The following is a 14571-nucleotide window of genomic DNA, read 5'->3' on the forward strand; positions in this document are numbered from 1 at the left end:
CCCGCCGCTGGGCGGGGCCGGCCGCGGCCCCTAACCCGGGCCACATGGCTCTGAGCCCGCCAGCGGAGGATCCCAAAGCGCTTTGCAGACTCACCCTGCCGGGGATTCCTGGGCCCGATTCTGCGCCGCTCACTCCCCGGTGAGTCGGGAGCCATTCAGCAGAGGCAGCCAACGCAGGAGCAGAGACCTTCAGCCCCCCCCCCGACAGTGCTGGGCCTTAGAGAGTACTGCCTTGTCCCTTCTCCAGCTGCAGTGGCAGCATGGGCCAGTGAGTAAGGACATGGAGTGGGGCATTCCCAGGTGGGGGAATAGGCCAGTGCCTCACTTTCCCCCTCTTGCCCCTTTAGGCTGTAAAATCTTCCGTGCCCTGCTTAGCACAATGGGGGTCAGTGTTCCTGTAATACAAATAGGATATGGGGAAACCGAGGCACTGAGGGAAGGGGACTTTCAAAAATATTACCCAGCAAGTCCCAATGGCAGGGATTGGGACCCAGGCAGCCTGACCTCTGCTCGGCTGCTCTTACTCAAAGGGCTTCTCTGTTAGTGGTATCAACCCTTGAGAGGAGACTGGACCCCCAGCCGAGTACCGGCATGGGGAAGAGGCCACTAGCAGCAGAGGGCTCTTTGATCTAGCAGGCAAAGGCAGAACAAGACACAAGGGCTGGAAGCAGAAATGAGATAAATCCAGCCTAGAAATAAGAGGCACGTATTTGACAGGGAGAGGAATTAACCACTGGAGCAAACTTACCTGGGGGCATGGTACGTGCTCTACCCCTTGAAGTCCAGTCCTAGTTAACAGATGCACTAGCTCAGCTACAAGATATGGGCTGGACCCAGGAATCACCAGGCAGCCCTCTGCAGATCAGACTAGCTGAGTGTCAGTGTCCCTGTGGGGGGTAGATTTGATGAACTCTCAGTACCCTAAAACCAGCACCAGGGGAACGTAACTGGGTCTCAGGAATGTCCCCCCCGTAGCACTCACGTCTCAGAGGCAGGGGCCTGGGATCCAGCTAAGAGCGCACAGCTTGGGTGTACAGGTTGAGGGCTGACCGTCCCTTTGCTGTACGGTGATCGAGTCCTCACCCAGCACTGAAATGGTTAAAGCTGGTTCTCTCTGTGCACAGCCTTCCGGTCGCAGCCCAGCTCTTAACTTGCATGGCATGTTCCATCCCTAGATCTCAAAGCACTGTGGGCCAGGCTTACCGTCTGTTTTACAGATGGGAAAACTGAGGCACAGATGGAGTGACTTGCCCAAGTAAACTCCACCACAGAGGCTGTGGCAGGGCCAGAAATCAAGCCCAGGTCTCCTGAATCTTAACCCCTCATGCCCATCCGTCTTCACAGGATGGGAGCCTGGTTCCTGCAGCTGCCCCTCTGCCTAATTCAGAGCCGCCTCGCTCATTGCCACCTTCCTCTAACAGCAGGACTCCAGCGGGGAGCCCACTCGAGCTGGGGAGACCAAAGCACAGAGAGGAAGGGACTTGCTCATGCGCCCCCCGAATCCAGGCCCCATCCCTAGCTCTAGCCCCTCTTCCCACTGCCGGCCAGGGAACAGAACCCAGCTCCCCGGCCCTGTCCTGGTTGTATGGGAGGTTGAAGCACTCCTGGCTACAAAGTAGGTGTCGCACTGCACTGGGGTGGAGCTGACAGCAGCCTCCTGCAGGAAGCGTGGCCCTGTGCAGCTGGGATTTCTCTCACTGCCCGCCCGGGGCCCTGTTGCGGGAGAGCAGTACGATTGGTGGCTACTGGTTCTCCCCCCCCCCGCCCCTCATAATAGCTTTGAGAGCTGGGCTGAAATCCTCCAGGATGGGGTGATCTAAGGGCTTCTCTGACAACAGGGCCCTTTGTTCGGCAGCGGCCATGTGCTCAGTGTTGAGAGCCCAGAAGAAGGCACGGGGCGGGGGGGGGGGGAGGGGGGGCTGCGCTGAGGATAGAGTTACACAAGCTGGTGAGGGGATCCGGCTGGATTCTACAGGGGTGGCAGAGGCAGGGTTATACACCCAGGCTGCTATTGGCCACAGGGCTAGGCTGGGCAGCTGCTGAACCGGACCCAGGCTTCCCACCTCTGGCTACTGGGGTTTGCAGCCCCTTGTGCATGTGGAGGAATGAGGCTGGCTGGTGGGATTTCTGGTGCCACCCCCCCACACCCACACCCCCCGACCCCACTGCTGTGATTGAGCTGGTGGTGGCTGGGGGAGGGGGCATTCCTCAGCTCCTGGAACAGGATGGGCCCCCCCATTTCCCAGTGGCTGGAGAAAGCAGCTAGGTCACAGTCTAGTCTCCCCCAGAAGGGAAAGGCTGGCTCAGTAACCCACTCTTCCCAGACCCCCCAGCCTGGGGCAGGGGCATTAGCTGTGGGGACTGAACCTGGGACCTCTGGGTCTAGCAGCCTGACCCCCTGCCTGAGCTCAGAGACCCAGTGCGGCTGGCTCATGAGCCTTCACGTAGCCCAGGCAGAGCACCCCACGGGGGGCTGGAGGGGGTCTGCGGTGGGAATAGCTCCAGCCCAAGGCTGCACCTATAGGGGAAACTTGTGCCTATTCCAGTGAGCAGCAGCCGGGGAGCTTATGGCTGCACCTGGGCAGACACCCAAGGGAGACAGTTGGGGCTTCCCTTGTCTGGCCACCCCGGCTCAGAAGCAGGGCAGATTGTCCCTGCTGTATGACTGCCACCCTCTGGGGGCTACCGCAGATCTAGAACCTTACATGGCTGGGGCTGCCTCCAAGCCAGCAGCCCTTTGCCACCAGCAGCGAAGAGAGTTTCCCTCTGGCATGTGTTCTGGTGACTAGGACTGAGTCTGTGTCAGGCTATTTGCACTCAAGCAGGCAGCTGGGGGGGGGGGGGGGTAGGAGGAGGAGAGGGGAGCAGCACAGCAGAGATGAGTAGTTGATGGTGGTTTATTAAACAAACAAGGTTACAAATAAAGAACTTTTCAAAACAAAAATTATAAGAGTCCAGCTGGGAATCTCAGCCCACGGCCCTTAAAAACAGGGAGAGGACCCAACACACAAAACTCTCTCTAACTCCACCCCAGGCTCAGCAGAGCCAGTCACAAGGGTTACACACCAGCCTTGCACATGGATGATCATGAGGGAGGTGTCTGGGGGGCAGGGAGGGAAGAATACCAACATTTGGCCTGGAAAGAGCTACTTGGCCCAGCTGAGCTGGATGGTCGACTGCTGACCCGCCCCAGCTCCTTGGCCCTGGGGATGGCCTTGCTGAACACAGCACTAGCTGCTCTTACGGCTTTGAAGTGCCCGTGGCTCACTGCAGAACCTGGCCTATGTGATCAGAGAGTGCCAAGCTCCCAGGGTTGGCTGTGCCAGCCTGCTCACCCAAGTGGCTCAGTTCCCAGCATGGGGGAGGGCATGTTGGCAAGACAGGGGCACACAGATTGAAAACTGAAAGCCAAGGCTGGCTGCAAATTCCTCTCCCATCAGGGCCCACCCACACTCAATCAGCCCCCGGAGTGGCTACAGGGAGAGCCTGGCTTGCTCTCCACTGACCCACCCTGGGAGAAGAGGGAGGCCTTGAGTTGTTTTGAGGCAGGGGGAGGAAGTGCTGAATTGGAAGAATTTAGGAGGTGAGCTACAGAGACAAGAGGCAGGTGTGAATGCACCATTAGAGAAATCTTAGCAGTGGGCAGAGCTGCACAAGCCAGCGACTATTGCCCTGGGCCCCAGCACACACTCAGAGATACTAGACTGTAGCCACTCTGGAACAACAAGCCTTAAATGCAGTCCTCTGGCTGAACAAACTGTCTCAAAGGTTGTTTTTTTAAAAACTGTTTTAAGGACACCAGTTTCAAAGCCAATACAAACAGCCCGGCTTAATACAAAGATGACAACAGAATTTAAGTGGAGTTTACCTTCAGCCATTTGTATTTCTCTCAGCTCAGAGGCCGGTCAGTTTCAACTTTTGTTTCTAGTCTGTTTCACTCAGGTTCTCAAGCAGGGGGACCTTGCTGCAATGCTTGGGTTGCAAAGGTCTGCAGGGAAGTTGTTGCTTTGCAGAGGGAAGCTTCCTTTGTCTCCTCCTAGTTTGAAGAGCACTAAGGGGAAGTTTTCGAAGAGTCTTTGTTTGGGTTAATATACACACCAAGATTTTCTTAATAAACTTAGGAGTCCAGGTGCCCATCTAGGACACATTTAAGGGGCCTGATTTGTCAGAGGGTGGGTAAAAAACAACCCAGCCCTCTTTAAGAGGTTCTCAAGTTGGACCCCCCCAAAACTGAGATACTCAAAGGCACTAGTAACTTCTGAACTGTAGCTCTTGAAAGTTGACTTGGATTTCCCCTTTAGGAAGCTGCCCTCTGTGCTCACGTTAGGTTGCCAAGCTCAGTTTTCCCAGCTGGGTGTATGTGGAGAAGGAGAGAGTAGGTAGGAGAAGAGCGAACGTTTGCCTTGCTGCAAGCTTTGTGCCTGGGACCTTTGAGAGCAGCCCATCAGGACAGACTTCTGGGAAGGCTTTTCCCCTCTACACTTAGTCCCTGGGCAGACATCAGTCTACAGCCAGTAGCTTGCAGAGACGGTATTTCCTCCGGATTTCAGTGCGGACATCACCCTATGGGAGAGGGATTTCAAAGGGGATAGCTCAGGTGGGCAGTGCTTCGTTTGGGCCGGGGCTCAGCCCCAGCCCCTCTTTCATCACAAGTGGGACACAGCAAGTGGGGTGTGCAACGCTCACAAGGATCCCCCACATGGCAGGGGAGTCAGAGACTGTGTTGCAGTGCTGAAGGTCCCAGACCTCCCGCTACTGCTCAAGTAACTCTGCCAACAGGCTCTTCTCCTTCAGTGGACCAGCCCCTGGTGGGGAGGAAGATGTGGCATGGTCTGCCATTGCGTTACAGGGGCATTACTTCCTAAACAGATGATGATCAGCACCACTGACTCCTGAGGGTAAGAGGAGCTGATCTGGCCACTTTAGTGGTAGATCAATAACCCTAGATTAGCACTGTGGAGTGGCACTAGGAACCATGTCACTGCTCAGCTCGGGGCCTGTCTCCATAGAAACAGGGCACATCTGAGCCCTGAGGAGGGGCAATGCCCATGAAAGGCAAGAACGGGCGAGATCCCGTCCAGCCCCTTGGTCAGCTGGGTTAGGGGGATAGTGACCAAGCTGGCTCAGCATGCTTGTCTCCTTACCACTTGGCTAAGCCTCCCCAGCAGCGGGAGAACGCGTAGCAACTCCTCGTCCTGGCGGTCCCCCAGCCAGCCGGGGATCGGGATCCAGTTGGAAATCTGCAGAAAGAAGGAGTGTTGGCTGTGCAAGAACCAGGCAGCCCCGCCAGCCAGCAGTTAGCCAGGGGAATGTGGAGAGGTTAGAAATCCAGGGGCAAGAGTGGGAGAAAGTGTAGACTCCTAGAGGTGCAGGGCTAGAAGGAACCTCAATCATAGAATATCAGGGTTGGAAGGGACCTCAGGAGGTATCTAGTCCAACCCCCTGCTCAAAGCAGGACCAATCCCCAATTTTTGCCCCAGATCCCTAAATGGCCCCCTCAAGGATTGAACTCAGAATCCTGAGTTTAGCAGGCCAATGCTCAAACCACTGAGCTATCCCTCCCTTCAAGAGGTCAAGTCTAACCCCCTGCACTGAGGTAGGACAAAGTCAACCTAAACCATCCCCGAGGGGTGTTTGTCTAACCAGTTAAACCTGCACTGATGGGGATTCCACCACTGCCCTTTGAAGCCTTGCAGGGCCCATTAGATACACCCTCCCCCTTGGGCAGTGAGTCACTGATAACAACTTTGGTATCAGTTGCACCCCAACCATTAGCAATTTCCTCTCGATTGCATTTCCCGGGTTTGAGAGTTTCAGGTGAGATGGTCAAAAGCCTTTTTTAAAAGGACACACCCACCCACCCCATCATCATGTCTATTCCTTCCCCCCATCCACTAGGCCAGTAACCCCAAAGGAGGTTAAAGGAGAACAGTAGGTTGGTTCGGTAGGATTTGTTCTGGACAGATCCAGGCTGGCTATTATCCTCCATGTGCTCACAAACGGAGTGGTTAGAATTTGGTTCCGGTATCTTTCCGGGGAGTGAAGCGAGGCGGAGTGGTCTAGAACTTCTTTGGTCCTCTTTGTACACCAGTCCTCCAAGATCTTGCCCATCCTCCAGGAGTCCCCAGAGAGAATTGCTAACAGGTCTCAGATTGCTTCAGCTGGTTCTTTAAGGACCCTCGAGTGAATTTTGTCAGGCCCTGCCAACGTGAATGTAGCTGTGTATTCTTTAGCCTGCTCTTTCCCCGTGTGACTTGTATTCCTTCCCCTTCGTTGTTGGTATGTTAATTGCATAGCGTTAACCTTCTGATCACAACTCACCTTTCTAGCCAAGAAATAGGCATTAAACAAACACCTCCAGCTTCTTGAGGTCATCCCTTATTAGCTCTGCCTCTCCGCTAAGTGGGCTGCGCTTTCCTTTGTCTTTTATAGAACCGCGTATGTCCCTTGCGAGGCATAACGCAGTTTGGGAATTAGCCTTTTGCACTTCATCCCCACATGTGTGATTTGTCTGGACACCTCTTCAACCATTCATCCACTTCTCCACTCTTTGTAGGATTCCTTTTTGGTTTTCAGGTCATTAAAGAGCTTCTGATGGAGCCACACTGGCCTCTTGCTATCGGCTTCTCTGGACTCCTCATGCTCTGCAGAGCTAGGGTGGGTGGGAACCCCTCTCCAAAATCCTGCTTCCTCTTGTGTTTATCCCCACTGATGGTCGGGCATAGCATATTTAGGCAAACACCCCCAGCAGGACCTCAGCAGGGAAAGGTGTAGGGTTAGGATCAAGCATGGGAGACCCTGGTCTTTAGGATGAGGCTAAAGGACCCAACCTCTTGTGGTCTCTAATGCCCCTGGCACTTGGGATGTCACTTGCTTTCAGGAGAATGCCAGAGAGGCAGAGTGTAGAATCCAGCCAGGATGCTTGGGCAATCGTACATGGGGCAAGTCTTACCTTCAGCAGCCTAGCCTTGCTGGGTATTGTTTAGCTGCTGCATCACACCCCAGAAGCAGCTGCATTCCAGCAGCAGGGGAGTGCGACTGTTTGCAAAGCACCATAGGAACGTTGGGGCTAAAAGGGGCTCAAATGACCCTCTTATGCTTTTGACGGAAAGCACGTCTCACCTATGCCCCGTAACACATGACTCCCCTCTCCCCAAGGGAGGTGGGGGGCTGGGGGAAGAGACCTCTGACCCGCTGCATGGCACCAGATGGGGGTGAGCAGGCAGAGGGTCACATTGCCTTCGGAGAGCTCACCCCCAGCCTGTGCAGCCAGAGCCATGCCAGCTGCATCCAACACCCCCACTTACCTGGTAAGGGAACCCTTGGAGGGAATCATCCAGGGCCACTGTCCTGGCCAGGTCTCTCTCCAGGATGGAAAGGTCCTTCACGTAGTAACCCTGCAGGCAGAGACAGTCCTGCTGATAGAGGCGGTGCCTGGGAGGGAGAGGCCAGGGCAGGATAAGAGTCTGAGCGGGGGCAGGGAGGAGACCTGCACCTCTTGCCTGGGACAGTCACCTGATCAGCTTCTTCTGAGGGTCCAGGACATCCAGGATCTTCTCTGTGTAGTCCTGCTTTGCAGTGGTGAAGATAAAGATCTGGGGGAAGAGCATGTGAGCAGGGCTTGGGAGCGGCTCCCCCACAGTCGTGTCTGAGCAGCTCCCAGACACAAATGGCGTTAGCCCCACTCACCCCCCACCCCCATATCCACAACCCTCCTCTCCCAGGAGCATCACTGGCTGTTACCAATGCGGAGCCGGAGGAACAGGGAGATGAACCGATGTGGTCACACAGGGAGTCAGTGGCAGAGAGGGGGTTGACCCTGGGATCCAGTGATTCCAGAGATCTCTTCAGTCCAGAGATGAACCCCCAGCTGGCCTCCCCTCACCACCCACCCAGACAAGCCCACGGACCTATGAATTCAAGCCTGGCTTTGGATCTGGATTCTGCAGCTGGGTCCTCTCCCTATCGCAGATGTCCCAGCACATCCCTTCCTCCCACACAGCGAGCATCGTTACTCCCTTACACCTCCTGGCGTGGCGCAGTGTTCCCCCCACCCCCAGCACATCCGTGCAGCGCCCTGGCTGTGGGAGAGGGAGGCCAGGGGCCCAGCAGGTACCTCATAGGCTTTGGAGAGAGTTTCCAGGAACTCCTGCACGTGGGGGCGCAGCTTCATGTAAACCTCAAGGAAACCAGGGGGCAGGAAGCAGGGATCTGTATTAATGGGTCCAGCCTCCATCCCCTGCACTACAACCCCCCCCCCAACCCAAACAAAACAAAACACCCCTCCAGCAAGGGTTTCTCATTCAGCACCAGAGACAGAGGGGGCAGCAAGTCAGCTCAAAGGCCCATTGAGCTGCGGATCTGGTCCCCAGGAGCCGCTGGCTCTGGGGGATGCCCCAGTCCCTTGGCGTGCAGGGTAAGCCCACTCCTTCCTGACCCCCATGCAGGCTTGGCTTGCGCCCTGAAGCAGGAGGATCAGTGGCGCTTGCGGTTTGGATTTTAGCTACTGCAACTGCAGATGGGAAGGGAATGCTCTCCCCACACTGCCCACCGGCCGGGGAGGGCCCCAGAGCCCGATCGGCGCCGGAGGGCTGCGGGAAAGGCCCGAGGCAGGGAGGCCAGGTGAACACGGCTCTCGAGCCCCATCTAGTGGGCGGATCGGGGGCGGGGCCGATCTCCCCACTTCTTTCCTCGCTGCCACCTCCAAGGGCGAGGAGCCCCCTCCAGCTCCCCCCCCCCCCAATCACACCCCAGGCTGCTCGGCAGCCCCTGCCAGGCACTAACCCGATAAGCGTCCCCCTGGAAGTCTGTGAGGAAGGTGCAGTCGGCGTCCCGGCTGGAGGTCAGGGAGCAGCAGACCAGAGTCCCCTCCTACAAGCAGGGAGTGCGGAGCTGCTTTTAGCACCCTCCCCACACGCGAGGCCCCCACCCCAGCAGCACCCCGAGCTGGCACAGCAGCCACGATGCACTGTACGGTGGCGCCAGGCCCACGGTGGGGATTTGGCTCCTTTAGGACGGGCCTGATCCCTGCACAGACACCCCCCAGCTCACCAGCTCCAGGACCAGCGTGCTCTCAGGGGTGCTGCGGGTCTTGATGGGAGTTTCTTTCCTGGGGGGCTTCTGGCTGGACCTGGGGGGCAGGGCCTTGTGGATGAAGCTGGATGGGTGGGGAAACAGAGAAAGGGGATTGGAGCTTCAGGGGTACAGCCACCCCCCGTCCCAGGGAACGCCGTACTCACGGGCTCAAGATACTGGTTTCTTCTGGCTCATCCGATGGGATGTTCCCGAAGTACACAACTCCACCCGTAGGCTGAGCCCCGGGCTTCCCTCTCTGCCCCCGAGGGCTCTCTGGCTCTGTAGGGACAAAAGCCTGGCTTCAAGGTGGCCCTAAGTTTCAATGGGGACAAACTAGGACTTTGGGGCAACCAATGGGGCAGCACCCAGAGCCTGCAGGCTGGGGCTGAGGGGACCCAGTCCAGTCGATGTCCATGCAGCACAAACACAATCCCCAGAGTCGCCGACAGCGGCCCCCCAGACCGAACCCTGGACCTCCCCACACTCAGCTTCTGCCTGAGGGCTCCTGGAGGGCAGGCAGTGGCCAAGCGCCCTCGCTGGGGCAGCCGGCCTCACACCCAGCCCCGAGGCAGGGCACGGGAGCGCCCGGTCATCAGGGGCCCAGCAATTCAGCCAGCCCCACTTACCCTCCGTGCCCAGGGGAGAGAAGCAGACGACGCCCAGGGGTGGGCCCTGGAGGGAAGCCGCCTTGCTTGCTGGGCTGGATGGGCACGGTTCGAAATGCACCTTCAGGGCCCTTCCCGTCAGTGGGGACACGGGCTCTGCGGGAGGCAAAGGGGGCAGGCGGTTACAGCCCATAGGAGGTGGAATGGGGAGGGGGACCCACAGAAGAGTCAGCATAAGGCATCAGCTCTGCAAGGTGCTGGGCATGCAATGCCCATGGGGGACACCACCCTCCCCAGCCTGAGCCCCCTCACCTGTAAGGCCGTTCTCTCGCCAGCCTCTCCCCCGGCTCTTCCCCCCTCTGGGGGCACTCGCCTTCCGAACTGGGGGTCCCAGATCCTCCACATCACCACTGGTCTCTCTGGGGCTGAAGGGCTTCTTCACCCGGGGCGTGATCTTACCCGAGCGCAGCATCATGGTGTGGACGGGCAGCTGGGGGCGGTGGAGGAGACAGAACCACCCTGACCCTTCAAACAACCCACCCTGTGTGGTGAGCGGTCAGCGGGAAGAGACTCAAGAAGGCTCAGGCCCTTCTCCAGCGTCAGCGCCCCAGGGATCTCAAAGCGCGTCGCAAACAGCAACTGACCCTCAGCGTTGGAGCTGCCAGACCGGATCAGACCTGCGACCCGTCTCCGACAGTGGCCAGAACCAGATGCTTCAGAGGAAAGTGCAACCCCCAGCACACACAGTGAATTGTTAAACTGGCTCCAGGGATGTCGGGGGGGGGCGGGGTGGGAATTCCCCCCTACATTAAGCTAACGCTTTTGGGGGAAACACCCCTCTATTCCCCTCCATAGAAAGACCCTCAAGAGTGACTTGCCCGAGGGATCAAGGCCTTAGCTGCGCCCAGGACCGGTGACAGAGCTTGGGGGGGGAGGGAGTCACCCCCAGAGACAGAGGCGCTTGGAGAGGAGCAGGCCCAGCCAGCGGGGCACCTAGCAAGTGCCTTTGGAGCCACTTAGAGGGAGAAAGGGGCCAGGACCCCCGGAGGAAGTGGAATCGGTCCCTCCCTCACTCTACAACAGCCCCAACCCAGGCCAGGCAGGAGAGAGCTGCCAGCCAGGCGGCACGGACACGGCTGTAGCCAGGGCCCTGGCTGGGAGCCGCAGCCGAGAGGCCACTGAATGAACGCAGCCCAAATCGCCTTCTGGCCAGGGGCAGGCTCGCTCCCAGGCAGGGGGGCCCACAGCTCCGGTGATGGGGAGGCAGAGGCGTCATGGTGGCCTTGTCACTGCCGGGCCTGCCCCATACAGAAGGGGTCACACGGCCCTAGTGCCAGCTGAGATGAACGGTACAGTCACTTTAGTACCTGGCCCTCCCTAGCAGCCAGGTCTGCTCCAGCATCCCCCAGGGGCGTGACCAGGGCTTTGGCTTGCCATCCACCTGCCCCAGGTGCAGGGATCGCCACGAGTTCAAAGCAGCCGCTTGGCCCAGGCGTGAACCCCCTGCACAGGGGGCAGGGCAGCAGGGAGCCAGGCCTCATGAGCAGGGCCAGGGGACATCATGGTGTGACACAGGAGAGATCCCCACCAAGCCACCTCCTCTCCCTAGCTCAGTTCATCCCCGGGGTGTAAGCGTAGCCCAGAGGCTGGGGGGAGCCTTGTCTGCTCAAATAAAGAGACCAACACCTCTTCCATCTTTCTGTAACTGGCACCAGGCGATACAGCAACAGGCGCTTCAGAAAACCAGCTACCCATTGCGACAACCAGGGGGTCCCAGTTCCAGGAGAACCGGGATTTTGTTCAAGTCTCTCTGAGGCCAGAAAATGCCCAGCCCAGAGCTGGCAACACTCACCTGGCCTAGAGACCACAGCCCATCAGGGAGAGGAGTCATAGAGTGAAAGCCCCCAGGGCTCTGTTTTATTGGCAGGGCTGGTTAGTAACGCAGCCCAGCTGGGTTTGCAGGTCATCTGGGTGCATTTAAAGGGACGGGAGCTTTAAAAAAAAAAAAAAAAAAATCATTCCAACACACAGAGCCGGAGACTCAACCATTCAAGCCCGAAACGAATAACGTACCCCAGCTTTCTAACGGGTGCATGCTATGGCTCCAGAACGTGAGGGGTTAATAGCACTGGCTGGGCTACTAGTGTAGGCAGGTGCTTGCAAACTTCACCCACACGGGTCTCAGGAGGTCTCTCGTTCCTGGCCCGCGGCTTCCAGCGCTATTCCGGTTCCCTCGCCCTGCCAACGCCCCTCGATCCTGACCCGCAGGCCCTGCAGCTATTCCAGCCTTGGGTCACCCCCCACAGCCCTGCCAACGCCCCTCGATCCTGACCCGCAGGCCCTGCAGCTATTCCAGCCTTGGGTCACCCCCACAGCCCTGCCAACGCCCCTCGATCCTGACCCCCAGGCCCTGCAGCTATTCCAGCCTTGGGTCACCCCCCACAGCCCTGCCAACGCCCCTCGACCCTGACCCGCAGGCCCTGCAGCTATTCCAGCCTTGGGTCACCCCCCACAGCCCTGCCAACGCCCCTCGACCCTGACCCGCAGGCCCTGCAGCTGTTCCAGCCTTGGGTCACAGCCCTGCCAACGCCCCTCGACCCTGACCCGCAGGCCCTGCAGCTATTCCAGCCTTGGGTCACCCCCCACAGCCCTGCCAACGCCCCTCGATCCTGACCCGCAGGCCCTGCAGCTATTCCAGGCTTGGGTCACCCCCCACAGCCCTGCCAACACCCCTCAATCCTGACCTGCAGGCCCTGCAGCTATTCCAGCCTTGGGTCACCCCCCACAGCCCTGCCAACGCCCCTCGACCCTGACCCGCAGGCCCTGCAGCTATTCCAGCCTTGGGTCACCCCCCACAGCCCTGCCAATGCCCTCGACCCTGACCCGCAGGCCCTGCAGCTGTTCCAGCCTTGGGTCACCCCCCACAGCCCTGCCAACGCCCCTCGACCCTGACCCGCAGGCCCTGCAGCTGTTCCAGCCTTGGGTCACAGCCCTGCCAACGCCCCTCGACCCTGACCCGCAGGCCCTGCAGCTATTCCAGCCTTGGGTCACCCCCCACAGCCCTGCCAACGCCCCTCGATCCTGACCCGCAGGCCCTGCAGCTATTCCAGGCTTGGGTCACCCCCCACAGCCCTGCCAACACCCCTCAATCCTGACCTGCAGGCCCTGCAGCTATTCCAGCCTTGGGTCACCCCCCACAGCCCTGCCAACGCCCCTCGACCCTGACCCGCAGGCCCTGCAGCTATTCCAGCCTTGGGTCACCCCCCACAGCCCTGCCAACGCCCCTCGACCCTGACCCGCAGGCCCTGCAGCTGTTCCAGCCTTGGGTCACCCCCCACAGCCCTGCCAACGCCCCTCGACCCTGACCCGCAGGCCCTGCAGCTATTCCAGCCTTGGGTCACCCCCCACAGCCCTGCCAACGCCCCTCGACCCTGACCCGCAGGCCCTGCAGCTATTCCAGCCTTGGGTCACCCCCCACAGCCCTGCCAACGCCCCTCGATCCTGACCCCCGGGGACCTATTCCAGTGTGGAGCCCCTCCCTGCAGTTCTGCCGCTGCCCCTCAGTCCCACCCCCACCCCCCACTCCAGTCCTGGGGTTCGTCAGCAGCAGCTGCCGGCCATGCCAATTGCTGGGGTGTTTCCCCTGCTACGGTCAAATGTCCATGCTGGGCTGGGTAACGACCCGACAAAGTCATTTTACTTCTGACCTAAACCAGAAATTAAGACATAAGGGGCTAGTGGTTGGGAACGGTGAGTCAGGACTCTGGGTTCTGTCCCCAGCTCTGTCACGGACTCACTGTATTGCTGTGGACAAGTCACTTCCCTGCTCTGTGCCTCAGTTTCCCCATGTGGAAAACAGGGTCAGTCTACCCCCCCAGAGGGACTGTGGGGCTGCGTTAATGGCTGAGCTCCTGGGATGGTGCATGCTCGCTGCAAATATTGTCACAAGTGGATTTGCTTCTTACAGCATCTGTGAGTCCTGGGGAGACTGGACAACGCCGTCTCGTTTCCTCTTTGATTCTGCTGGTGGCGGAGGGTTCACATGGGAGAAGGACGGAAAGATGAAACCCCCATGCCTGGGGTCTGTCAGATACACATTGCTCCAGCCCCGGAGCCCCCCACACCGAGCCCAGCTCTGTGGTCCTTGTGGTGCCGGTCAGATTCCAAACAGCCCACAGGGGGCGCCCCACTCCAGCTGTGAGGTGTCCTCAGGGCCGGCTGGGTGTTTTCCATGGGGACGTGAGGCCCCCAGAAATGCTGGTGGATGTTCCATGGAGGACTCAAAATACACAGCCCGGCATAAAATCTTCTGCTTCACTCACAGGTTCGTGGCCAGGCGACCTGCCATCAGGAGCCTGCACTCAGCCCTGGGTGCCTTCTCTGGGATCTGGAGTGGGAATTATCTCAAGCTGCAGCCGGAACCCGAGAAAGAAGGGGTGGGAGGGGGCGATACCTGTGTGCGCACGTGTGTGTGTGTGCATACATGCACATATGTGTGCACACGCATGCACAGGCGTGTTTGTATATGCACTCATGAGCCTTCACGTGTGTATCTGTGAGCAGGTGGGCGTGGCCGTGCATTATCACACATCCCCAGGCTTTATCACTCCCTCCCCCCCCATCTCAGATTAGTTTAAAGATCACAAGATATTTTTAAATTCACAATGTGGGGCTGGGTTTCTTTGCCTCCTGGCTGTTGAGTCTCTGGGTGTCACCTTTTCAAGCTTTCTGGGCAGCCTGGCAGGCGAGAAACGTGCTAGGGATTTAAAAGCAAGCTCAGAGTCTGATGAAATCACCTGACTCCAAGAACTGGGGCTTCAAGGAAAGCACTTGATATCGTGAGACTCAGGTTAAGATCACGAGAGCTGGCCACGTTGTTTCAAGGGCTTTC

General features: G+C 58.6%; 1 protein-coding gene across 5 annotated transcripts; it reads right to left on the reverse strand.

Annotated features, from left to right (window-relative positions):
• Positions 1-2899: 2899 nt before the first annotated feature.
• On the reverse strand, positions 2900-11923 carry LOC122463832 (CTD small phosphatase-like protein 3). 5 transcript variants are annotated; one of them, XM_043536046.1, is made up of 11 exons: positions 11533-11923; positions 9993-10170; positions 9702-9836; positions 9240-9354; positions 9052-9157; positions 8785-8871; positions 8117-8149; positions 7516-7595; positions 7308-7434; positions 5145-5240; positions 2900-4563 (listed from the first exon to the last, which is right to left on the reverse strand). In XM_043536046.1, the coding sequence occupies exons 1-11, from the start codon at positions 11569-11571 to the stop codon at positions 4501-4503; spliced, it is 1059 nt and encodes a 352-aa protein (XP_043391981.1). In that variant the 5' UTR covers positions 11572-11923; the 3' UTR covers positions 2900-4500. The 5 variants fall into 5 exon arrangements, with proteins under 5 accessions (XP_043391981.1, XP_043391980.1, XP_043391982.1 ...); XM_043536045.1 differs by having other exon boundaries at positions 8117-8179; positions 11533-11922; XM_043536047.1 differs by having other exon boundaries at positions 8117-8179; positions 9993-10205; positions 11533-11563.
• Between the last annotated feature and the right edge of the window lie 2648 nt (positions 11924-14571).

Source organism: Chelonia mydas, chromosome 25 (genome assembly GCF_015237465.2).
Source record: "Chelonia mydas isolate rCheMyd1 chromosome 25, rCheMyd1.pri.v2, whole genome shotgun sequence".
Taxonomy (NCBI): Eukaryota; Metazoa; Chordata; order Testudines; family Cheloniidae; genus Chelonia; species Chelonia mydas.